The sequence below is a fragment of the Corvus moneduloides genome, chromosome 8 (assembly GCF_009650955.1).
Source record: "Corvus moneduloides isolate bCorMon1 chromosome 8, bCorMon1.pri, whole genome shotgun sequence".
Lineage (NCBI taxonomy): Eukaryota > Metazoa > Chordata > Aves > Passeriformes > Corvidae > Corvus > Corvus moneduloides.
Window position 1 is genome coordinate 6,118,168 of NC_045483.1, and position 24,208 is coordinate 6,142,375.

Consider the following 24,208-nt stretch of genomic DNA (forward strand, 5'->3'; position numbering starts at 1 on the left):
CCCTGGACCAGGCTGAAGAGCAGAGAGGCTCCTTAGAGTGGTGGCCACTGTGTTGAGGGAACATCTACACAGCGGCTCTGTACTGAGCAAGTCTCAGGTGTGTGTCTCCTTCCCTCTCAGGATTGCTACCTATGAGCCTTCACGGCAAGAACAGCAAATCCAGTGAAACAAAACCACAGAAGGCAATGAAAAAACTGGCACGGAATTACATGTGTAGCACAAGAGTCACCCAGCTGTCAGCTTGCCCATGGAGCAGCTTCTTGCACTTCACAGAAAGCCTGGCTACACAACAAAAATTCTACTGCTCTGAAAAGGAAAATAATTTAAACATTACAGTTTTCTCAGTGAAGGAGCACAGCAATACCCTCTGATGAGCGATTGTGTTTCAAACCAGTAGAGGGCATTGGCATACACAGAGACCAAATAGGTTCGTTACAGGAGCTTGAAAAATCAGCTGTTATTCATAAAAATGAAACAATAGCACACTTCAAATACAGTACCAAGTATCAAAACCAGCCCTTCAAAGTTAAATCAACACAAAAATAAAACTATTGAGATTCTTATAAGACTTTCCAAGTATATAGACCTTTATTGCAGTACAAATACTAAACTAATTAATTTTACCTAATATCCTTGAAAAGTAGTTAAAATAGTGTTGTTTTTTTCACAAACTAAACCAAGGAGAGGTCAAGTACTTTGCCCTAGTTCCATATCTGAGTGCCACATGAGCTGTAAGACTCACTATTGTACTCCTAAACAACACCCATTAATACACAAAGCAAAACTCTCTGAGAGGTTAAGAAAACTGCTTTCTGACTCTTTTTGTGTAAAAACAGTCAGGTGATACTCCATTTGGTAATATGGCAGAAGGGTGTTTCTCTTCTGTCCCAGAGAAATCCATCCAAGATCCAAATCCAGCATAAAGATTTTGTGTTCATTACAACAAAATTGGGATTGATATATTTGGATCAATGAAATTTGTCCAATACTAGGTGAAGAACCTCCTATTGCAGTAAATTACATGACTTCAGGTTCCATAAAACATATCCTGCACTCAAAATAACAAAGGCAGAAGCAGAGGGGTCAGGTGAGAAAACAACAGTGCTCAGGCCCCAAGGGAAACCCAAGGGGATGAATAAATGCTATGACAAAACGAGAAGTGAACTTCACATCCTCACTGCCTACCCTTGCTGGGATCCAGTCAAGTCAGGTTAAGGTTGGTATGAGTACATCTACAACAGCTCATTTATGTTTTTGCCTTCTGCAAAAAAACTTATTCTAGAGAACCCAGATCATCAGCACCTTGAAGTGCTTACATCTTTTTGTCAGATCTACACTGCAAAATTAATTTGTCTAATTGTTATTTGTTCCTTGGCTTGACCCTGTGAAATCCAGTGCAGCCCTGGCTGGTGTCTGTTGATGCCCTGAACATTGCAAACAGGCTCAAAACCTTCAGAGTTTATGCTCACAACAGACAAGGGTGATGAAAACTCTTCCACCAGTGAGGCAGTAAAGTTGAAAATACCTTGTTCATTCCTCACAGGAAGCCTGTGGCAAGAATGATAACTGAGTACAGATCTTCCAAGCTTCAATATGGAATTCTGAACAGAAGGTCTTACTTCCTCCCTGAGCACTCACTGTGTGTTAGTGCTTTAGAGATGCCTTTTTTAAAGAGTAGACAAAGCAACTTGTTCATGGGGTGCTGATGCTTAAAACCACAGACATTTCTTTCTGATCCTGTGGTCAGAATTTTCATCAAAATGCAAACCTCAGAGGAGCAAGGACGTTGTAAAAGGTGCCATGAAAATATTCTCATTAAAAGCTCAGAGCTTGATGCCACATTAATCAGTTATATACTTCTCTAAAATAAGAAAATTTAGAAACATCTGGGCAGACTTGCTTAGATCTTATATAGCAGAGTATGTGGAAAAAAAGGCATCTGTAAACTTTTTAACTGACTTTAAATATTCATTTGACTGTAATTATTTCAAAGGATTGATAAAAAGTATATTTCAAGTCAGCAACAAATTAAAAGTTTAGGAAAGAAAACTTAGAGGCTATTTTATTGTCTTTACATCTCTCTTTAAAATCGCATTAATTTTCCTTTCCAACACTATTTTATTGTATTAAAATATAACCATGTTAGAAAAATTTCTCATTATGTTGGCAAAAATGAATACAAGGTAGATAGTATACTAACACAATGACTGTAATCTGCTAATACAATAAGGCCTTCCTATTATGTTTAAACAAGAATCCAGTTCTTGATCATTTTGACATCGTTTGAAAACACCGTCTCAAAAGGATAAAATGTAGCATATTTATATGCTTAAGAAGAAGTTTCTTATGTCCTCATTTGCTGCTAAAAAAATCCAGATAATAATGCAAAATTTATGTTGGAATAGATTCCATTTCTGCACTAGGAAAATGTATGTATTTTGTGGAAATAAGCATGTAGAGGATTATTTGTGATTAGCTAGACCATGGCTTCAAACCCTTATGCAAGGAACTAGTTCAGGCTTTCGGTGTGTTCTAAAGCTGGTCTGAAAATGAGAATTGCACTGTGACAACCTGCCATGAGGGCCTGGCACACACACAGCCATCAGCTTTTCTGGTGTCTGACAACTCTGACCATTTCTGTGACTGGTACTCATTAAGAGAGTTTCAGAAAGAACCCAAAACACATCTGACAAAGTACAGTATAACAACTGGGACTTACATTAGTAACTGTAACTGCTCAACAGCAGCTAAAGGAAGAGTTAAAGAGAGATAAAGAGAAAATTGACTAGAACCTGAAAAAATCACAGCGATCCTAGAAGATTCAAATTAAACTTGATATTACATCTAATTGCAATAGTTTTTCCTTTTAAAGTTCAAGTCGTTTTTGATAATAGCATCAGAAATATCTGAGCTGTAATTACTGTGTTGTGCCAGTTTGATGTTCCATGAGAACCCCAGAGGCATGACTTGTTTCACTCATGAGAGTCATTGTTTGGCAGGTCTTCAGGACAGGAATTGAAGTGAGAAAGGAAGTTAGATCAGTTGACCAAAAGGAAATAAATCAGATTATTTGAATATTTGCTCAATGGGGAACAGAAGATTGCCATCAGAAAAATTCGACACTGAATCAAGTATTGGCCACAATAGCAGCCATCACAAATTTGATGTAGGGACATCAGAGTTGGTCACAAGGTTGCACTGCCTTCTATTTTCTTCTGCAGATAAAAATACTCTACACATTGTTTCAACACAAAAACCCAACAGTAAGTTCCAAATTCTGGTAAGTAGCCAACAATCTCTTGTAGTTTCATCAAGCACTGACTTTGTGGACACAAATGCTTCTGGGCTAATGAAAGTCAGGCAGGAGCTCTTGCCACCATTTTTCCTATGGAAGAACCTGTGAGAAGTCAGAATTTTTTTTGTGGAAGGACTGGAGATTATCCTGAAAATGTGTCTTTTAAAATGACAAATACAATTACTTTGCAATTAGAAAATGAAGTTAATGTGGATATTTGAGTACTTCATTTGTGTGTACTACCAGTGCCATTCTTGCTATGGATTGGCTGTGGATACTAAATAAGGAGTACGATGTTTGGATACAAATTGTGTCATGAAATTAGACTTGCCTTCTGAAAATGTATCCCTACCAAATATACAAATTTACAGGTCATAAGGTTGTCACACACCTTTCAGTTTTTTGAGAGTGTTCAAATTTGGTGACATTAAGAAAATATCATATAACCTAACGGTCTAACAACTCACTAGAACAAATGGCAATGAATATCCTGTATCAATACAGTTATTAATTACCAGTTATCTGTGTACCAAATACAACCAATTATTCAATGTAAATAAAATAACTCTCTTAAAAATTGATTTCCCAGATGAGAGGAAAATCTAGTTAGCAAGCTGAGTGTGAAATTTACATGTAGTTCATGAAAAAGTGATTACTTGCGGAATTAATTGATTTTAGAAATGAATCTGAGGTTGTAAAATTATGGCATAAAAAGGAAAACAATCTGAAGATCCGATTTATGTCCATGAGAAAGGCATTTAGATTTTCCTTCCATGCACAGCCAATCCCAGAAGCTGGGATCAACCAAGAAATTCCTACTTGAAGCCATATTCCCTATTATCCACCTTCATAACACTTGCCCTTTTCTCATTCTTCTCATGTTTGTCCACAACTGGGTTGTGTCATGATTTAGGGTCAACAATTCGTTTCTCAAAAGTCTCATTATCCTATTGAGATACAGTTTGCAACGTGTCAAACTGTCACTCAAAAGTACATCTTCTCACTATTTATTTCAAAGATGGGAAACCTCCTGTCTTTCAGACACATTTCAGTGCTAGTGATGTCAGCCTTATCCCTTCATCTTTTCCTCGTGCCTCCCTTCCTGTTGCTCCTTGTATACAAGATGTTCTTGCTGAATCATATTCAGGCTGCTCCTAAATACTTGTGTCATCTGCTGCACCTATGAAAGCTGAAAGGACAAAGTGTAACAGTCCTCCAGATAAACAGCCCCTTTGCCCTGCACAGACTTTGCATTTTTGTGGTTTTCTCTTTACCACATTAATCCAAGGCAATACTGGGAACTTTGTAAGGGTTTTTCAATTATTAGTATGACTCTTGCCATTCCATCCCAGCATAAACATTTTGGTGGGGCTTAACTACAAGGCTTACTGTTGGAAGAGATGCCATATTCCTTTATGGCGGTAAGGATTGCTGTACTTGATGCTTGTCTTTCTTCTGAAAGAAGCTCAAGTCTGATGAGGAGCACCTGAGGGAGCTGGGGATGTTTAGTCTGGAGAAAAGGAGGTTCAGGGGAGATCTTATTGCTCTCTACAACTCTTTGACGGGAGGTTGGAGCCAGATTGGCGTCAGGCTCTGTTCCCAGGGAACAAGAGACACGATGAGAGGAAATGGCCTTATGTTGCATCGAGATTTAGATTGGACATTAGGAGTAATTTCTTCACTGAAAGGGTGACGAAACATTGGAATGGGCTGTCCAGGGAGGCGGTGGAGTCACCGGCCCTGGAGGTGCTCAAGGAAAGACTGGCTGCAGCACCCGGTGTTACGGTCTGGTTAACACAGTGGCATTGGGTCATAGGTTGGACTCTGCGATCTCGGAGGCCTTTTCCAATCGAAATGATTCTGTGACTCTGACGACTCCTCGCCGGCACACGTTGTCCCATCAGCTCCCCCGAGCGCGCTCCAAAGGGCGCAGCAATCGCTCCGCTCCGCTCCGCTCCGCTCCCCTCACAGCGACAGCGGCCCCGCCCGCCCGGCCCGGCCCCTGCCCGGGGCCGCCCCGCCCCGCCCCGCCCCGCTGCCATGGCGACCGGCGCGCCCGCCGATTGGCTGCGCCGCCCCGCCCAATCCGCGCGCGGGGTGTTCCGGCGGTGCCAAGATGGCGGCCAGGTAAACACGGCTGCGGGCGGCGGGCGCGGGGCCGGGTGGGGGCACTGAGGGGGCTCCGGCAGCGCCGCCGGCCCTGCGGGCACTGCCTTCCCCCAGTGCCGGCTGCCTTCCCCCAGGCCGGTGGGGAGCCGCGCTTTTCTTCGAGTCGCTGCCTCCGGAGCGGGCCCCCCTCGCTTCCCCGGCCTGCCGCCTCCCCGGCCGGGCTGTTCCCTGCCGCGGCCCGGCGGCGAAGGGAGGTGGTTGTGCTGTACCGGGAAGCTGCCCTTGGGGAGTGACGGGAGGCGTTTGCTGCAGTGTCGCCCCTAAACTGGAAGGAGCGATGAGCAAACGCACAGGGGCACAACTTTAAAGGACAAGGAGTGGGGGGAAAAAAGAAGCAGTAGTGTCAGCCTGTGTACTCAAGTCGTCTGCTTGTTTCTGAAATAGTAAGTATTATTAGTTTTATAATGTGCTTGTCTAAAGCTTGTAATGATAGTTATGTAAGATAAGCTAAAATACTTCTGATGATGTGTTTTGCTGGTTCTCTCTTCCGCAGGTTTTTTTTATCTTGGGATGGGTAACCTGGTGTCTTCGCAGTGACTTGAAGTGGTTTGGACTTGTTTAAACTGGAAGATGTGGAGTGGGCTGTTACCTCCAGGACTGAATGAAAGTGATGTTGATCTTAGTTCTGATGATGGAGACGAATCGCCTGATTCCTGTTCAAAGCAAGTTGCAAAAGAAGATACTGAAGGAGTTCAGGGGACTGGACAGGAAAGTAATGCCAGCAGTGAACTTATTGTGGTACCAGTGACAGCTGAAGAAGGTGAATCTCAGACGTGCCCTCCTGGAGTTTCTGTAAATATCTGGAATGTATGTATCATTAGAGGGCTCCAAATGAGCATAATGTAGTGTACTCAAAGTTGAATGGCTGATTTTTAGATTAAAATAACTCAGTGTGAGTAGTCAATATGCAAGTCTGAAATGAGGTAAAATATGATCTGAGTATATACACCTTAGATTGTTTCAAGCAAGGTGATCAGGAATTTAGGAAGGAAGTGATTAGGTGGTAGTTTGGTTGTGATTAAAAGCGCAGCAAGGAGCTCTCATAACTATAGAGTTGCATAAAACTTGTGTTTTCAGTGGTTTGTGGGCTCTGAGCTGCTTGGTAGGTGCTTTCTGCGTTAGAAAGGGGTTTACAGCTCAGTGTATCAGCCACTGTGGGGGTGCTGCATACCTGGGAGGTGGAGGTGTGCCTTGCTGCTTGCTGTAGGGGTTAATTGCAAGCATTCAGACTCAAGATTTCCTTATAACCTGAGCTTGCAGTTGCATGTAAAGACTGGGGGGGGGGGGGGGGGGTGAAGCTTTAACAAAACAATCTGTGTTTTAGGCTTTGGATTCAAAATAAGAATTGGCAAAAAATAGTTGCTCTCTTACATCCATCAATCCTTGCAGGTAGCCTGCTGTGCAAGGACCATGCTGTCACTAATTTGTGAATTGCAAACTGCCAGCTGGGCAGTAACAATACATGGAATAGCTCAGGAGTGCAGAACCAGCAAAAGTGTGTTCTGTGTCACATCCCATGAGAGAACTGTCAGATCTGAACAGCCCTGAGATGTAGGGAGGACAGAAAGCCAGAGAGAGGTGGTGAAAGACTAGCACCAATTCCAGTTTAACACCATCAGAGTTGGATGTTCCCGATTTGTAAATTGGGGTGTGATAGATAACACATGGCACTGTGGATAAATAAACATTTCTCTATGTAATTTCTTAAAAATGCGGGGAAAATTAAAAATACTGATTTGCTTTTTCATAATCTTGTAGAAATTTGTGGAGCTTCAGAAGAAACACCGTGAAATGAAAATGCAAGCAAAAGAGGAAAACAGATGCCGAAAAAGAAAGCGCCGCCGGAAAGGTGTTTTTTTTATAATTAACAGAATTAATTGTTTTCAAATTGAATTAGTATCAATACATGCTATTTTGTGGGCTTGGTATTTTTGGTTTTAGGGGTTTTTTTCATGTGTGGTTTGGTTTGGAGTTTTTTTTAAATGAAGAATTGTGTTCTAGCTGTTATCTAGGATTTTATTTTTTCACTTTGGTACGTCACTTGCAAGATTGTAGTGAGGTTGTAGATTGCTACATAGAATGCAAGTAAGATATTTGTCCTCTTCGTAAAAAAGGAGGTAAAACTTACTCAGTTAATACTGCTTTATAATGGCTAAGGGTATTTCAGTAGTTCTGTAAAACTTGCGTATTCTGGTTGAAACTTCACAGATACTGTAGGAGTTTCTTACAGCTGAGTGGTTTAAATCCACATGATCATTGGGTAAAAGTCCCAGTGTGTTGATCTTTCAAAGGAAATGTGACCAATTAGAGCTCTGTTGACTTCATTGGATGCTGTGGGGTATCACTGTGTAATGTTGGATTTTTCTTTTTTTTTTTTTTCCCTTTAGCAAAACAGAAAAAGACTGATGAAGTGGCTAAGAGGTATAACCAGGTCAATGGGATTACCTGAGGTCTGTTAGTAGCAGGCAAAACGTGTAATAAGCTTGACCACATTCATAGCCAAAGCCTAGCTTTGAGCACTGTGTAAAATATCTTTTAAACTTGTTCAGTGTCTCTTGTTGGGCAGGCTGAATTTGTATGAGTGATTTCTTGATGGCGTGTTATTGCTGGATTTTAAAAACAACACAAATTGATTATTTAATGTAACTTAAAATAGATTTAATGTTCTTCCTACTTACTGCATACAGCCTCCTCCTGTTCAGCCTGCTCCTTCCCTTCTTTCTCCTCCTTGCCAGGGTTAGGTTTATGGTTGGATTCGATATTAAAGGGCTTTTTCAACCTAAGTGGTTCTATGATTCTGTCAGCTTGCTTTCAAGATTGTGAAATTACACTTACAAAGGGGAAGGAATAATTAATTTCACTTCAGTTAAAAACTGAATGGGTGAAAAGACCATGTCTGCCAAATGGAAGAATTTATTTTAGCTTTGAAAAGGATATTACAAGTTGTGGAAAGGGAAGTGGTTATATTAATGACTTGTTTGTTTGTTTTTAGTAGGCAGCAGTTGGAAAATGAAGACAAATGGAAAGAACTTACACAATACTTTGGAATCAATGATAGATTTGAATCACCTGTGGATAGCAGAGCTCCACAAAAGGTGACTGTTAATACAAAGGCAGTGTCAGTTTGTGTTTGGCAGTAAAAGAACTTGTCCTTAACTGAAATAGGAATAAAACTGAGGCTATTTGAGAGTTAAGGATCAAGTCCCTCTGAAGAATTTTGTGCACTTTTTAAATAAATGTCCTTGAACGTTTGCTGTGCTTTCTTTTAAGACAGTATCCAGGCTTGTTTCCTGTCAGATTTTGTTTTCTGCTGTTGTGAGAGACAGAACTCTTCATATGCAAACTTTTCTTTTGTTTCATCATGTTTTAACTTTAAAATGTCTCACATAAATCCTTCAGTTGACACCCGTGGCTACAAGAATTAAAGGGGCAAAGCTAGCATACATTTTGACTGGATTCATAACACATTCTGTTCATAAATATTACTGTGTAACTAGTCATATCTGAAATAATTGGCACACATGATGGATAAGTTAAGAATCTCATTATATTCTGAGTTTCTGGTAGCACTGTTGGTTCTGTAGTTTTTCTTACAAAGTTCTCTGTAAGTTCTATGACATGAACTGTTCAGTTAGCTTCCTTTATGGTAATTTTTGTATTTTTCCTTTTCTTAAAGTAAGTTTCTACATGCAGGTCATGAGGATTTGTTTGCTTCTTACTTTTGGCGCCTATTTAGTTGTCATTAAACTGCTCAGGATAGATCTGGAATGAGGCCCAAAGTGTTAAAATGCAGATGGTTTCCTTGTAATTTCAGGGATTTTATCCTTAGTGGAAGATATGTCTCATTATTTTTGGAAAAGGCATCTTAACAGAATTTGCCATCACTGCAACTTCCAGTTGTGTGGTTTTTTTCATCTACCACCTGAAATAATTAAAGTGCAGTGTTTGCAGATCACTGTTTCTCAGGAGTTCCATTAGCTTTTTCACTTTTGTCTCTTAAAAAAGTGTATGTTATGAAACTATCAAATGTGTTGTCTTTAGCTTCCCTAATATTTAAAACCAGTGAAACTGTAAATTGTCTTTTGTTACGAGAGTGCGTTTTTTTTGTGAAATTCTGAAGTCAGTGCTACTACTGTGCTACCCTTCTGTATGCCATCAGAAATTTCCAACTATAATTTCCAGGAAATATTTACTTTCTATTGTTACATTATTTGTAAGTGTTGCCATTAAACAAGTTATGTTACGTTGATTGTAACGTCAGAAAATAAGAAAACAACCTTTAAATCCTGAGGCTTTTTCATTGTTTTCCATAGGGCTGCTAGAATTTTTAATTTATTAGCACAGTGGAGTGGCTTTGTGCCAGAACTCTGTTTTTTGGATAATGATAAGATCTTAGAACTGTGACGATACAGTGGTAATTGCCATTCTTCGTGTTACTTGACACATATATTTCACATTTTGTTTAGAAAGCTCCAGGGATGGAAGAGATAAGCCAGATCTTCAGATGAAATTTTATTGTGACAGGCATAAACTAGCCCGTGTAATTTTTTTAACCTATAGTATTATCCTGCACATAAGGTGGAACTAATGCAATGATTTGTGCTCAGGCGGCCTCTCAGTGTATTCTTAATTATACTGTCCATTACAATACACAGACAGAGTGATTTGTGGTACACAGAAATTACAGGTTTATGCAGTGTCTGAAAGAATTTTATGAAAGAAATATTTTTAGAAAGGAAGTATTCCCTTTAAATATGTTATTTTTTTTCTAAAGGTATTTTCCTTTTTTTTTTCCCTAGTCTGGCCTTGAACTGAGCATAGAGAAATGTGTGGCTGAAGGTGACATTGCCAAGGCTGAGGAGCTGAGTGACAGACTAGCCATTCGTGAGGTAAGTGGGCTGTTAACAAGAACTCTAGGCGGTCATTTAGTTATGCACATCTGGACTAAAAGTGTCATGACGAAAACAGCATTGAAGATTGTTTGCAGCATCTTTCCTGTTTCCTGAGTAGATCCCTGTCAGTGATTGAAGGACTGTGCTGCTGATGGAGCAATGCTTGGATAGCTGTATCTCTGTTTAAGAATTGAAAATACAGCCATGAACTATCTGAAGTCACCTTGCTTTAGAGCCTTGCTGCTCACTCCACAACTCCAAGGAGTTGGTAACTGGTCATCTATACTGAGCTTTTGATTTTTCTCCATGTTGCAAGCCAAGAGGACAGGAGTAGGATGTCCCTTCCTCTCACTTCCCTGTGCCTCATATTTTTTTTTTGCATTATCTCACCCATAAGCTTGGGAAGTCTGAAGACAGGTAGAGATTTAGCAAGCCTAGAACAACTAAGGACACAATAACCCCAAGCTGTGTGCCTATACTTTTTTTCTGTGTATTCATGTGGTCAGGAGTTGATGGCTGGAAGAATTCTGAAGAAGAATGGGAGTAGATGGTTGTCAAATACACTGCTGTAGCCTTAGAATTGCATTGGACTTTTTTTTTTCCTCCTTGTCATAATTGTTTAGTGTATAAATACGTATCTAAAAACAAATTGAGGGAAACACCATTTTTTCAAGATGTTGTCCTGTTAGTTGGTATAGCTGAGTAATTTCATGTAAGCTGTGCTCTCTTTGCCACAAAATGGGACCTTTTAAATCTGGATGTACTGCTTAGTGAATGTTTAAAACTGGTGAGGAATCTTACCGGATAGCTCTGGTAATTTCATTTAAGAAATTGTTAAATTGGTGCACATATGGTAGGTGGTAGCAGCTGAAGTAGCTAAAGTCCACGAAGGCTGTTTTGCCCAATGCTAGTTGTGCATAGGGGAGAAAATGCAGAGGAAAAAATTAGGATAAAAAGATAGTTGAATAGTTTTGAAGCCAGGTAAGAAAAAAATAAAAGTGCTATTTCAGTGAGTGGAGAATTGATCATTTTTAAGTCATTTGAGTAGTATGACTTAAACTATAAATCTTCTAGAGTTATACTAAAAATTAATTATATAATTTTTGCTTTCATTCCTTTATCTTGTATATTCTTCCATCTTCACAGAGGTAATGGGAATTTTCTGTCCACTGTGTATGCTTGCAAAATTCAAAGGTATTAGAAAAGGATTAGGAAAGCAAAGACGAATTTTGAGTGCTTCTCATTCTCATACAAATATTGTAAATGTTTCTTAAATACACTGTTTTAAACTAAGCTTTAATGTAAAATTGCAGATTTAAATCTGTTTAATGCAATGTATTACAGTATTGTGATGCCTTTAAAAACAGACGGCTTTTGAAGTGGGAAATACAGTTCTTAAGGTTCTCTGAGGTTAGGTAAAAGTAACTGTTCCTCAGTGAGTGTTCTTACAAAATCATTAAACTCCTCCATTTAGTCACTCAGGGCAGTTTCTAATGACTGGACTCTTACCTGCCTTGTCACCAGTGATCACAGACTTCAGTCTGCAAAGATAACAGCTACTGACAGTGGTAGGAATGTGTCCTGATGTTCCCTTTAAGTCTGACCAGATTCTGACTGTTTTATTACCTTTCATGTGTACAACATGAAAAACACTTGCTGTTCTCCTTCACAAATGTCATTATCCCTTCTCCTCTAAAGTGGTTGGAGTATTATAATCAATAAAACATACTGAGGTTCCAGTGCAAATTGTTTGACAATAAAAACAAATTAATGTAAGAAGTTTTAAGGTTTTGTAATATTTATGATAAACTGTTATCTGATTTTGGTAGCCATGGGATTATACAACATCTAGCATATCCCAGGTGCTACAGCAGTGTATTATTATTTGTGGAACATTAGCTCCAAATTGTTGACTTTCAAATATTAGCATGTTGTAATTCTGAAAACAAAATGCTTGAAACATTATTAGTATTCACAGCTTTGACTTGGTTTTGGTTAAGTGGGTTTATCTGAACAAATAGTATGTTGAAAGAAGGAAAACTCAAATGACTGGCTTGATCTCTCATGAGGAGTTCTGTTGAGGCAGAATCCATGTGAATTCACTGGGGTTCTCTGCTCTTTGAAAGATGTGCTCTGTTGCTCACTGCAAGGTTCATTTTTCTTTGTGATTTTCAGAACCTTTTTTTTTTTTAATGGATACTTTTTTTCCTAAGGAAATTGTTCTAACAGTGACTGTTTCAGTGAAGAGCTATAAAAAGAGAATTTGCTTATGGAAGAGGTTGATTGAGCAATCATTGTTTTGTATACAAGTACACTTAATAAAATACTGCTTTCATGTTGTATAGTATTGATTCAATTGCTACTTTTCTCTTAGCAATTTACAGAAATGTCCATTTTAAAATACAATACCTCTAAGAAGTGAGTTAATTTTAAAATTATGTGGCTATTTGTATCCCTCTAACTTCCAAATGGAGCACAACTCTGTGAGCAAGTCAGGCATGGAACTATACTGTGGCTGTATTGAAGTACCACTTCTGAAGTCTGGAGTAATAAGTGGATGAATTATTGTTCTTTTATCTCAACTTCATCTCTTTATGTATAGTTTTCATTTTTCTTGAGCGGTGTTACAGGGCTGGGGACAGAGGGTGTGTGAGAAACAGCTATCTTCTGTTTGGCATGCAGCCCCCCTTGCAGCCATGTGAGAAATGTTCAGTGGGTAGGTGTTCTTTTTGAAATCAGGTGTATGGGGTTTTAATCGGCACCATTTTCTTTTGCAAGAAGCAGTGACTGGAACCTGCTGATAAAGCTTTTGCTTTGAGGCACAGATCCCAGAGTTCTTAAAGCCGTTTCCTGCCTTAATAAGTGAAACTAATTTTTGATGTATAACATTTATAAGCCTGTGAAACTGATAGGGCAGCTTCAGTATTTAGAAAAATGAAGCCAAAAATAAACAGATGATGAGTATAGACGGTAAAAACATGTCCTGAAAAGCAAAGGAATGTCAAAATGATGCTGTCAATATCCTATCGTTATGACACAGTGAGAAAAGGTTTTTTAAAATCAGATTCATTTAAAACCAGTAATGACTTAGGCAATATGCATAATCTAGCAGCCGTCAGTGCATCATGGAATTTTACATTCTAAGAACCTAAATGATGCCGCTTTAAGGTTTTGGGTCTTCAGGTTCCCAAGTGGTACTTGTTGCAGGTTCTTTAAGGAAAGTGTTACTGCACTGCAGTAAATGAGGCTTTGGGCAATATATTATTTGTTGTTTTCTTTGCTTTGACAAATACACACATGCTGATTTTAAAACAAAACTTCTCAGTCCAGGAGTATTCCAGGTTTTGGAGTGAGAGTCAGAACTTGGATACCTCCTGCATGAGGCTGTATTTAGTAGTGGCTGCTTGGTGGATTCATACGTAGCTTTTGAGGCTGGCTGGTGTGTTCCCCCTTTTTTATTTGCTGTTGCATTTCTATCTTAAAAATGATCTGTATGTACATAATGCTGCTGAATATTCTGTCTAATCTCTGGGCAAACCTCACTGCAAAGTATTACCCCTTGTCCCTGTTGTCAGTTAGCAGGGTAGCAGATCTCTACCTGTGGCATCCCTGGCCATCCCCACAGCACATGTGGAGTGTTCTGCTTCACTGGTCTGGTGATCCTGAAATTCTTGATTTCATTATTTTATACACGAGTTAAGTTTTTTCCTGAAAAAAATATGGGCATCTCTGCATTACGTTGTAGAGAATAATTTAGGCCTCCAGTAACTCTGTTCCTTTAGCTTCTGGCTGGAGCCCCACAGTGCTGTGATGCAGTTACAGTGTCCAAGATCAGCACTCCTTTGATAAATATCTTGAGCATCAACATCATGCAGGTGGGGCATACTCCTTAAGTGACTGTAGATCTTCAAGCACAAACTACTGAATTATGTCTTTAATACCTACAGTACTATTAGTATTAAGTAACTAAGCAATTCATTGCAATGTGCATGGTACAATGTACACAATTAGTGTTTATTATGATAATCCAGTTGCTGTCTTTGTTACCACATTCCAGGGCTTCCAGCATTGGCAGAGTCCATTGTGTTTTATAGTTGAGCTTCTCAGATGTAGACTGGCGTACCTGAAGCTATTGTTTGAACCTTGCATTTAAGGATAACTTGTTTAACTTGAGAGATGCCAATAGAAAATGTTAGTGTAGGAGTTACCCAAAAAATTCTGAGCCCTTTAGAATGAAGGCTATTAAGAAAATAAAGTTTATGTGAACACTTATCTGGGCTGAAATTACATTATTTTTTTGTGATGCCTGAGGGTAGGATAGCTGAGATCTCATAGTAGCAGGTACTTGGATACGGAGCTGGGAACAGACACTTGGAATTATGTCAACTTTTTAATGCTTTGTAAAAATCTTTCTGGAATACTATCTTGAGATGTAATTAAATTGTTCCCACTGTGTTAGTGGGAATCCACCTAGATTTTTTAAAAGAATAAATAAAAGATAAATTAGAACACTGTGACTGTGCATAGCTGGATGTGTTTATCCCTTTGAGTAAGGATGGTATGTGCAGATATTTGGTAATCTCACTCTGCTGTAAATCAGTTTCAATTTGGAGTGATACTTGTAAAAATTATTTTCATATGTAAACCAAAGAATCTTAAAAGATTCCCCGCCACCAGCACACCTTAAATATATTTTCCAAGGTTTTTTTCCCCCCTGGAGAAGGAGGGTTTTTTTTCATAGTGCTTTTGTGCTCAAATCATGGTTTGGTGTCTCAAAAAGCAGAATGCAGATTTCTTATTGCTCTAATATTAGGAGGACTAATCTGACTAAAGCTCAGACTTTGCACTTGTTGGTGTTTTTTGTGTGAGCTGCCTGGTAGGTAGGTGCCACATTGTCTAAGAACGCATTAGCCTGAGGACTGTAACTTGAACACGATAAAATAATCTTGACCATGTTAAACTTACCTGTCAAAAGTAACTTTTAAAATATTTTGTAATTTAGTGTGCTAAATTGCTGTAGCACTTGTCAGTCTCTAAATAGCACAGACTTTTTGACAGCACTTCCTAAGTGCTTGGCTTAGTGGCTTCTGGCATTTTGGGGAAAGACTTAAAAAGCTGCAATTTATAGGGACACTGGTGTTCGATCAAACTTAAATGAAAGATCTACATCATAATTGATGAAATTAATTGGCTCTTCACTGGAATATCCTCATGTTACAGCAAGATCAGTGCTGCTGTTGTCTTCAAAATTTGATGCATCAGTTTTGACCATTTTGTTATGATCAAATTAGTATCTCCTGTCTGCAGGTAACCTCTAGTCTTATAAATTAGAAGGGGAAGTATACAAGGCAGTTTGTGGGTCGTAAATACTGAGAACCGTTCTGGAAACTGGTTTCCATGTGACAGTCTGGGTAGGGTGTGATTGATTGTGATGACATTACTGTCAGATATGGACAGGAGGTAGAACTTGATGCTATTCTGTTGTTAAAATAAAATTTCTAAGATCTGTGCAATGTTCACAATTTCTCACAGTGTTTTTTAGGTACCTAAAGTGATGCAATTTTATATGGAGTGTAACCAAGCACAAATTAACTTGGAACTCTTGTTGTTGAAGAACTGCCCGCCCCCAACCCTGAAAAAATGAAAAAAAAAATAGAGATTTTTTTATCTGTGAAGGATTTCCTTTCTTACCTTAGTGAAGGTGCTTCCAAATATTCCTCTTCACTGAGGTGGTTTTCTTTTAACCTTTGGAACATGGCAGGGTTATCACCTAGAATTACATTCTTATGCTCCCTTAATTATGTATATCTTTTCCTTAACAAACCTTAAAAAAAGATTTCAGATGTTACAAGTCTAATTAAAGAGACAGACAAAGCACAGTTTATACTGTAGATTTTTTCTGCAGTTCAATTAATCAGCATGTTTTCTCTTTTAATTAAAACCATTTTAGTAAATTAAAGCCCACAGCAAAACACATATATAATTTGTTTGTAATTAGCTCTTAATTGGTGGTAGTTGAAGCTTAGCACCCTTGGTTTCTTTCTTCATGATTGCCATTTTATTAGCAGCCAGTCATTAATTAATCTTTTTTTCTAATTAGCTTATAAAACTGTTGATGGCACATTATTGTAAATGTGATTTTAAGTTCAAAGCTTGTTAATAAGCTTTCTTACTTAGAAGAACAGAGATAAAGAAATTGCTGAAAACAGTACTACAGTTCTTTTTTTAAAACTGCCTTTGTTATAAGGGGGCTCTGTAAAGCATCTAACAGCTTATGGTTAATTTTTTAATGTTGTGTTTTCTCATGAATGGAAGAAGTTACTTGCATTTAAATGTTTAAGTCCAGCAAAGAGCTTAATATTAGAACAGTTTTCTGTCCTTGCTCCATTACTGTATCATCCAAATATACTATGATGTTGTAATACACAGCATAAAAATACAACAAAGGTATTACAAAGTATTTTACAGGGGAAGTTGAGCACATCATTGAAAGGGGACAATTTTCACTGCAAAATCCACTCGGTATTCTTGTTTGCTTTATATATTTTATATACGTCAGCAATGGATAACATTCCATAACATAAAAGGAGAAAATCATTGCTAGAGGCAGGCCTGAAATAACTAGATTCATATTTGATGAGAAATTGTAACACTATATTAAAAGGCTGTTTGGCTTCTCTGCTATGATCATAGGATATTTCAGGACCTGTTTGAATATAGATGTTTTGTTGGCGCTTTTGTAGGTTTAACATTTTGTGTTTCATACCTCAGTGTTTCTGGAGCTGTTCTTGATTCCGTTGTCTCAGTATTTGTATCACTCAGCGTCTACATTTTACAGTCCTATCTTAAAGACAAGTCTTTGTTTTGTGGTGTTTAATGTTAAATGTCCTGATTTGCAAGGAAGTTTTCTGGAAGTTACAGTAGATTCTGTTGTAACTCAATAAAAATGTTTACTCTTCTGCCTGAACTTTACATTCTATTTCAACTTCAGCCATTTCTTTGCTTGTTTTAAAAGTGTTTTATGATGCTGTGCAAGAAACACTAGAAAGGGATAGCTGACAAGGAAAAAATTAAAAATTGGATAAAAAGTAAATGAATAATGTCATATTACTAAAAAGATGAGAGGCTAATTTGTGCCGACTTTTTGCTAATTTTGTTCAAGCCTCAAAATGAGGAGCTGTCACCCGTTCTGTGTAGCACTGATGACAGTGCCAATGATCCATGAAATAAGCTGCCGCTGGCTTTGTTCTGATAAGAATGAACAAATCTGCACAATGTACGGCTCCCAGAATCTCATTTTCATACTTGCATGCAGGCTAAAAGAAATAAGCTGTTTGCAGGCTTGATTAATCAGACATTTGAGGGTTTTTTGTCTCTTTGATCTCTTTCGTCTCCTAGGTAACTTGCTTGACATTAATGTTGAGCTTGAGTAAAGACAATCAGGAATTGTAGACCAAACTGATATAAAAATTAAAGACCTTAACACTTTAAGTACTCCAGTAATGGTTCTGCTTTACTTCAGAAAACATCTGTTTTCATTTAATTAAAGAACAAAAGAGAATGGCATAAATATTTTTCATAGAGACCTGTTATTCCTTAAAAAGTTAAAGTATGGTAATTGGTATTTTTAAATAAATGCCTTGAAAGTGTTCAAAAAGAAGCAAAGCTTCAGATATTTGTTACAAGGTAACAATTTCAGATGAATTGGAAATTTTCATTTATGCTACATTAAACATCTAGACATGATTATTGGTCAACCTCAAAATGGAAAGGTCTTTGCCCTGTCGAAACTAAGTTGTTTTTTAAGTTTGTCTCAAAATACACATATATACAGTGTTACAAGGATGAACCATTATATCAGCTTTACTACCCAGTATGATTTACACACTTTAAACCTGTAAAATTGAAAGGAATTTAAAAAAAAAATGTCGCAGTGCGTTTGCTTGAGGTTATGCAGACGCTTTTACAAATCTTCCAAGTGGCTGTAAAGATGAATGCCTCAAGGGTCTAGCCAGGGCCCTGCTTTTCCAACCAGCTAAAGCCCTTATCTTAAATCCAAGCAAAGTACCATTAATCTTTTTGAAAGACCTTTTATGGCTTTTAATATATCCCAAATTAGAACATTTTACACCCTTGGTTCCTGAAATATGGTGATAAAAAGCCTTTAGAGCTTAATTTTCCTTACTGCGTGCTCTGACCAATTTGCAGTTCTTTGTGATAATGTTTAGACACCTTAATTAAAATGCAGCAAAATATTGGATGTTCTATATGGAAAATGCTGATACTTTGACTACACAAGAAATTGTTGTATATATTTTTATTTATGCTTTCTTACTTCTTTTAAGATTTTATTTTATTGAGTTATCTGATGACCTGAAATGTTAGCGTGTTGTTTGTTTTTTTTTTTTTTTTTTTAATGTAAAATCCATTGACCAAGCTTTTTATGGATTTCTTTTGGGGGGAGCAGGGAGTGAAGATGTATGTCTGGGTTTGGGTGGGAGCAGAAGACATTTAATCTGGCTAAAATGTTTGTGTGTGTTTACATGCAATGTTTGTTTTCATGTCTTGAAAATTTGACTCTGTGTAGCCTAGAAGTTATAACAGTGCTGCAAAATGTTTCTGCTTTTACTTCCACATACACTGCAGAGGATCTTATCCCATTTTTTTCTGTACTTTTCAAAGATGGAAGAACTCATTCTGTCTTCCAAGAAATGCTGATAAAAACCTTTTTCTGCAACACTTGTTTAGAGCTCGCTTGTGTGTATTTGTATGTGTATGAGTGCTCAATAGGCTGCTAGAATATATTTTAAGGAAATGCTGTTATTCATCACACAGTAAAAGTTATTTTTCAAGTGTGGTAGGAAGTAAAATACCTCTAATAAAGGCATGGTTCTGCTGCATGACTTCAGCCATCAGATTGCCCTTTTGTTTAAGCTAATAATTACTCCTGTTTCAGTTTAAAAGTAAACATTTTTTGAATATTTTAGGTGAGTTTTCTTAAGCATTTTTATACTGTGAGTATATTAAGGTTAATAGCTGCCCTTAAATATTAAGTGTCAGTGCAAATAAAAGAATGTTATGTTTTAGTCTTTGACCTGAAATGTAGTGGTTCAGATGTTGGCATTGAATTACTGATAATAAAAATGTTGATTCTCAGGGGAAAATTACATAGATAATACAAAAGTTTGGAAATAGCTGGTGACTTTGTGCATGAAGCTGATTCCAAAGGTACATATTTATGACCTTACAATGCATGCAAATAGTGGATGAGAAACTTGTTCAGCATTCTTTTTTTCCTTTTTAAATATTATGCTTATGAAAATATCTATTTTCCTTTTGAACTATTATGCTCAGCTCCTAACTGCTTGTGTTACCAGCATTTATAGCCTCAAACAAAGCACAAACTGCTGTTGTGCTTGCTGCCTTTCCTTGAAGGCTGCTGCAGAAAGGCTCCTTTCTTCATTTTTGAACCCTGAGAGGACCATAAGGTGGAAGAGCTTTCAGTGATGTTGGATTGGGGTTTTGTTTTTTTGCTTTGTTAACAAAATGATTACCTGCCTATCGTATGTTTGATGGGATAGTTGTGGAAAATGTGTCAGTGCATGTGCACCTGAACATGTGTTCTTGGGATATCTCTCATCATACCTGGATAAAGCATTTCTCTGGATTACTCTGGATAAAGAGTAGATATTTGTCTGCACAGATGCTGCAGATTATTCAAGTATATTACCATTAATAGTGGAACTTCAGCTAAGGTGTTAAAAGAGTATTCTTTCCCTTGGGTCTCTCATTCTTTGATGCTCCCATGACATTTTGGGGGAAATTCAGAATATCCAGTCAGAAACATGTTTGCTAATTTCAGTAAGTTTGGGTGTGGATAGAAAGAAAACCTGTTTGTCCACATCAGTTTGTAGCAATTTGGGGTAAATGAATTGCATGCTTGTCTTGGGGAATAGCAGTAACTTTTGAGAACAAATTCCTTCGTAACACATAATGTCAAGTCAAGACAGCAACCTCAAAATGTAACTACAGCAAAGAAGTTACAAATGCTGATTAAGGAGAATAAACTGGTCATAGTTCACAGGATCTTCCATTTTTTTTTTACTCTACTCTTCCCTGCCTTTTCCTCCTGCACTTGACATTCACTAAAGTGAACCTAATTCTCACAGTTTGCCTAAGTTTATGGAAGTGGTATTCACCTGCATGAAAAGCTGGCATATTATCACCCTTACAATCTAAAAGCTTGTAACGTGGAGATAGACACTAAGGATACTGCATCATTTATTTTTGGACAGACTGATTAAAACATGTCTAGTGGCTCTACTGAAAAATATGTGGTGGTAGCAGCTCTTCCTGTATAAAACTGTGGTTGTGTGTGTTTTTGATACTGGTAAGACTTGATTCTATTGTGTTAGCATAGCTGAGGTCACAGACTGGTCCTAATAATGGAGACTCTGTATGTGTATATGCCTGTTTATGTAAAACAAACAAACAAAAGGATCCAGTGAGCTGTTGCCCTTTGCTTTTATTTTTAGAAATGAAGGATTTGGTGAAAAGGATTGCTTGCCCCAGAATCCTACCGCCTTTGTATTTCCCTCAAGAGACATTCTTGTTTGTCTGGTCTAATAGTGCATCATCAGCCTAATATTTGAAAGATATTTTAGTATCTATTGACTTTTGAGAAACAATATCCGACCAAGTAATTTGTGAGGCTTAAATTTCATATGAGCCATTTGCATCTAATCAGTTTTCCTTTGTTGCTTTTCATGTCTTAGCTTGGTGTGAAAATTGCCAAAGCTGCCGCTTGCCGCAACTTTGTAAAAGCCAAGCAAGAAGCAGAGGCTGCCCAAGAAGCTCAAAAGAAAAAGAAGCTTGCTTGGGGGTAAGTCATTTGAGTATGGAATTAAACATTTGTGGTTTCATTGGCACTAACTGTGTACAATACAATCTCAGTTAAATGTTTTCTTAGTTGAAATAGGCTTGTGCTAATCTTATTTGTTTAGTTTAACCTTGTTGGGTTTTGGTGGGCTTTTTTAGGAGTGTATCAGACTTAAGTACAGAGGCTTTATCAGACGTAAAGTGGTGATTGTATGGCTATATTTGTCTTCATGTCTTTATAATAGTATTAAAAATAAGTTTATATTGTTGTTGTTGTTTTTAGGAATGACTTGGTTAAATACCTGAAACTCATAAACATGATTCCTAATGTGGGTTTTGTGCTCTGTTTCAGATTTGAAGCCAAGAAAAGATGGGAAACAAAAAGCAACATGGGCTACATGTAATCCATCCTGATTTCCCCAGGAGTCAAATACCTGTTGTTACTTGAAGAATTTTTGTGGGCAACTTATTAAATGTAAACATGAAACCCCCCAAAACAAAACACAAAAGCCTTATATTTATTTTAATGCTGTTAAACTGCACTATCTTGTTTTGGCACTCTCTTATAAATGATGTAGCAAAAATACTATCTAAACATCAATATTGTGTTAAATACAGCATTTTTCTCCTAGATATGAAAGCTAAAGATACTGCATTTCAGAATGCATTTGGAGGCTGGTAGAGAACTCTCTGAAGTTGGAATAAAATCCTTGGTCCAAATGTGTTTTGTGCTGTACTGCAGTTATAGTATGTGGGTATAAGGGGAGGGGCATGTTTGTTGCTGGACTTCACAGAAATGCAGTAAGTCCATCTTTTCTGCTTGAAAGCTGGGGGAAGACACTAAATAAAGACGAGCAAAACCAACCTATCTCTTTAAAACCAATGGCGTTTATAGCCAAAAAAATTCTCTGAAAAACTCCATCCTCCCTCTCCTGGAAGGATCCGGTACTATTGGGCATATCCTGGTGCCACGTTCTTCAGAATATTTCAATTTCCCATTTTTCTTTCCTTCCCAAGAACACAGGTTTCAAATGTTTCAAATTTTCAAATGAGAAAAATATATAAATACATATCTTGGAAAAATACCTGAACTGTTATGCTGAACACTTCACTGCACCCAAGATACAAATGCAGATTTTACTTCAAGTCAAATGTTTTACAGATCAATTAGGATTTGAATGTTTATGTTATAAGATTCTAACAAGAATTGATGATAATGTTTCTTCAAAATTGTTCTCAGTGAAAAGTAAGTACACATTCAAAACTAATAACTTTTCTCCCTGAAGCTCTTGCATATATGTTTAGTCACCACAATGCCTGAATTGAATTGGTAATGTAAATGTCAGTTACTGTTAACTGAGATTAATATGTTTCAGGCCAAAGGTATGGTATTAGTGTAATGGTGATTTACTGTGTAAGTACTTGGGGCTAAAACAACTTGCCAACAAATAGCAATTTGAAGTTTTACGGCTGCAGTTCGAAGAGTTCAGGTTTGCAGTCCAAGATGGTGCATTTTTTTTCATTAGCCCTTGGGATATTTGATTCTTTTTTTTAACATCATTTTTCTTTCACACAGATGAGAGTTTGCAATATGGTAATCTGCAGTTAGCTGTAATTAGTTATGATGACAGAGTTGAATACAATTGCCAGGATTGTAAATTGGGGGCTAAACAGGTTTCTGCAGTAAAACATCATAAATCTCACACTGTGGTTTGCAAACTACATTGCTTTGCAAACTTCAGTGTGGAAGGAAGCAAGTGCTATCTCTAGTGAAGTGAGTGTAAAGTTAAATTGCATTTTTGCATGCATAAACGCACAGGTTACACCATGACCCTTCATCAGGATCTTCCTCAGTTCCAAGTGTTCCTGTCCAGGAGTTCCAGGCACTCTGTCCATAATTTCATGTATTTTTCAAGCAGCTGGAAGATGGGCATTAGATACAGTTGTCCTTTGTTATATACTGAAAAGTAGAACGACACTGATAATTAATGCCAAACACACCAGCAGCATTCCATTAAACTTTTTAAAGTATCATTTATTAAATATACTTTTTTTCAGTAATTGCTCTTAAGAGTAACAGTATTTGTCAAATCAAGATCTTGATCTAATTGCAGGGCTTGGTGTTCTTTGATATGAAAATGTGCTTTAACAGAAACCCAAGCCCTCAAAAAACAGCTATTGCCCAGCTACCTGTAATATTTTACACTTAACTAGTTTTATGTTAGGCCATTAATAATGGAACTGTTTAGGAAGCAGGCAGAATATTTGCGTTGGGTTACTTTGATGAATTTAAAATCTGTCACATTTCAAACCTTTTTATCTACCTAAAGTATTTGCTTAAAATATTAGTTATTTCCAGAATTATACTATGTTCAAAAATATCTAACAGGGAAAATACAAAAGCCTAATATAGCTTTATAGAGTTTGTAAAAATGCATAAGAAATAAATGAATGCATAACTGTGCCTTTAATAATCATCTTCCTAAATTGCTGATCTGTTTTTGAATGTTTTGCATTCGTGACACTTTTTTTTTTTAGTAGTTTTGGTCTGTGATGTAAATTTTGGCCAAACAAGTAAAAGTGCATTCTGAGACTTGACTCTTCCTGTTTAACAGTGTTAAACCAATCCAAATGCTTGTTTTAGGTAACTGAAAGCTTTTTAATCAGCTTAAATATATAATCTCTTACAGTGAACTAAATTTGAGATGTAATAATAATTCTTTTAGCAGATCAAAAGTTTGCAATATCTCCTTGTTTGACTAAAATTACCGATCTAGAGGAATGTACTTAAATTGTAAATTTCAGTACAAACCTGTTGTGAAGCCAAATATTTATTAGAAGTTCATTTGATGCTATCTTGAGTTGGGCAACAGTTTAAAGTGCCTGAGTGTTTCCTCCCCCTCAGAAGTCCTGAAAAACATAAATGTATGCACTGGTTTTGCCCCAGTTTTTTTCTCCACCACTATTTCATATT

The 24,208-nt window shown here is 37.4% G+C and overlaps 1 protein-coding gene across 2 annotated transcripts; it reads left to right on the forward strand.

Moving 5' to 3' along the window:
- The first annotated feature begins 5,429 nt into the window (after nucleotides 1-5,429).
- Nucleotides 5,430-23,705, forward strand: FAM204A (family with sequence similarity 204 member A). Of its 2 annotated transcripts, none has more exons than XM_032116489.1 (8): nucleotides 5,430-5,848; nucleotides 5,960-6,271; nucleotides 7,223-7,313; nucleotides 7,852-7,885; nucleotides 8,457-8,559; nucleotides 10,264-10,353; nucleotides 21,132-21,238; nucleotides 21,587-23,705. In XM_032116489.1, exons 2-8 carry the CDS (start codon nucleotides 6,035-6,037, stop codon nucleotides 21,636-21,638), a joined length of 714 nt encoding a protein of 237 aa, XP_031972380.1. In that variant the 5' UTR covers nucleotides 5,430-5,848; nucleotides 5,960-6,034; the 3' UTR covers nucleotides 21,639-23,705. The 2 variants fall into 2 exon arrangements, with proteins under 2 accessions (XP_031972380.1, XP_031972381.1); XM_032116490.1 differs by having other exon boundaries at nucleotides 8,460-8,559.
- The last annotated feature ends 503 nt before the right edge of the window (nucleotides 23,706-24,208 follow it).

Bases quoted from the DNA above. Each gene is read 5' to 3' on its own strand.
- FAM204A (XM_032116489.1), top strand. From the start codon at position 6,035: ATGTGGAGTGGGCTGTTACCTCCAGGACTGAATGAAAGTGATGTTGAT. The intron at 7,314-7,851 runs GTGTTTTTTTTA...TTTTCCCTTTAG, and splicing joins AAGAAAGCGCCGCCGGAAAG to CAAAACAGAAAAAGACTGAT. The intron at 8,560-10,263 runs GTGACTGTTAAT...TTTTTTCCCTAG, and splicing joins ATAGCAGAGCTCCACAAAAG to TCTGGCCTTGAACTGAGCAT.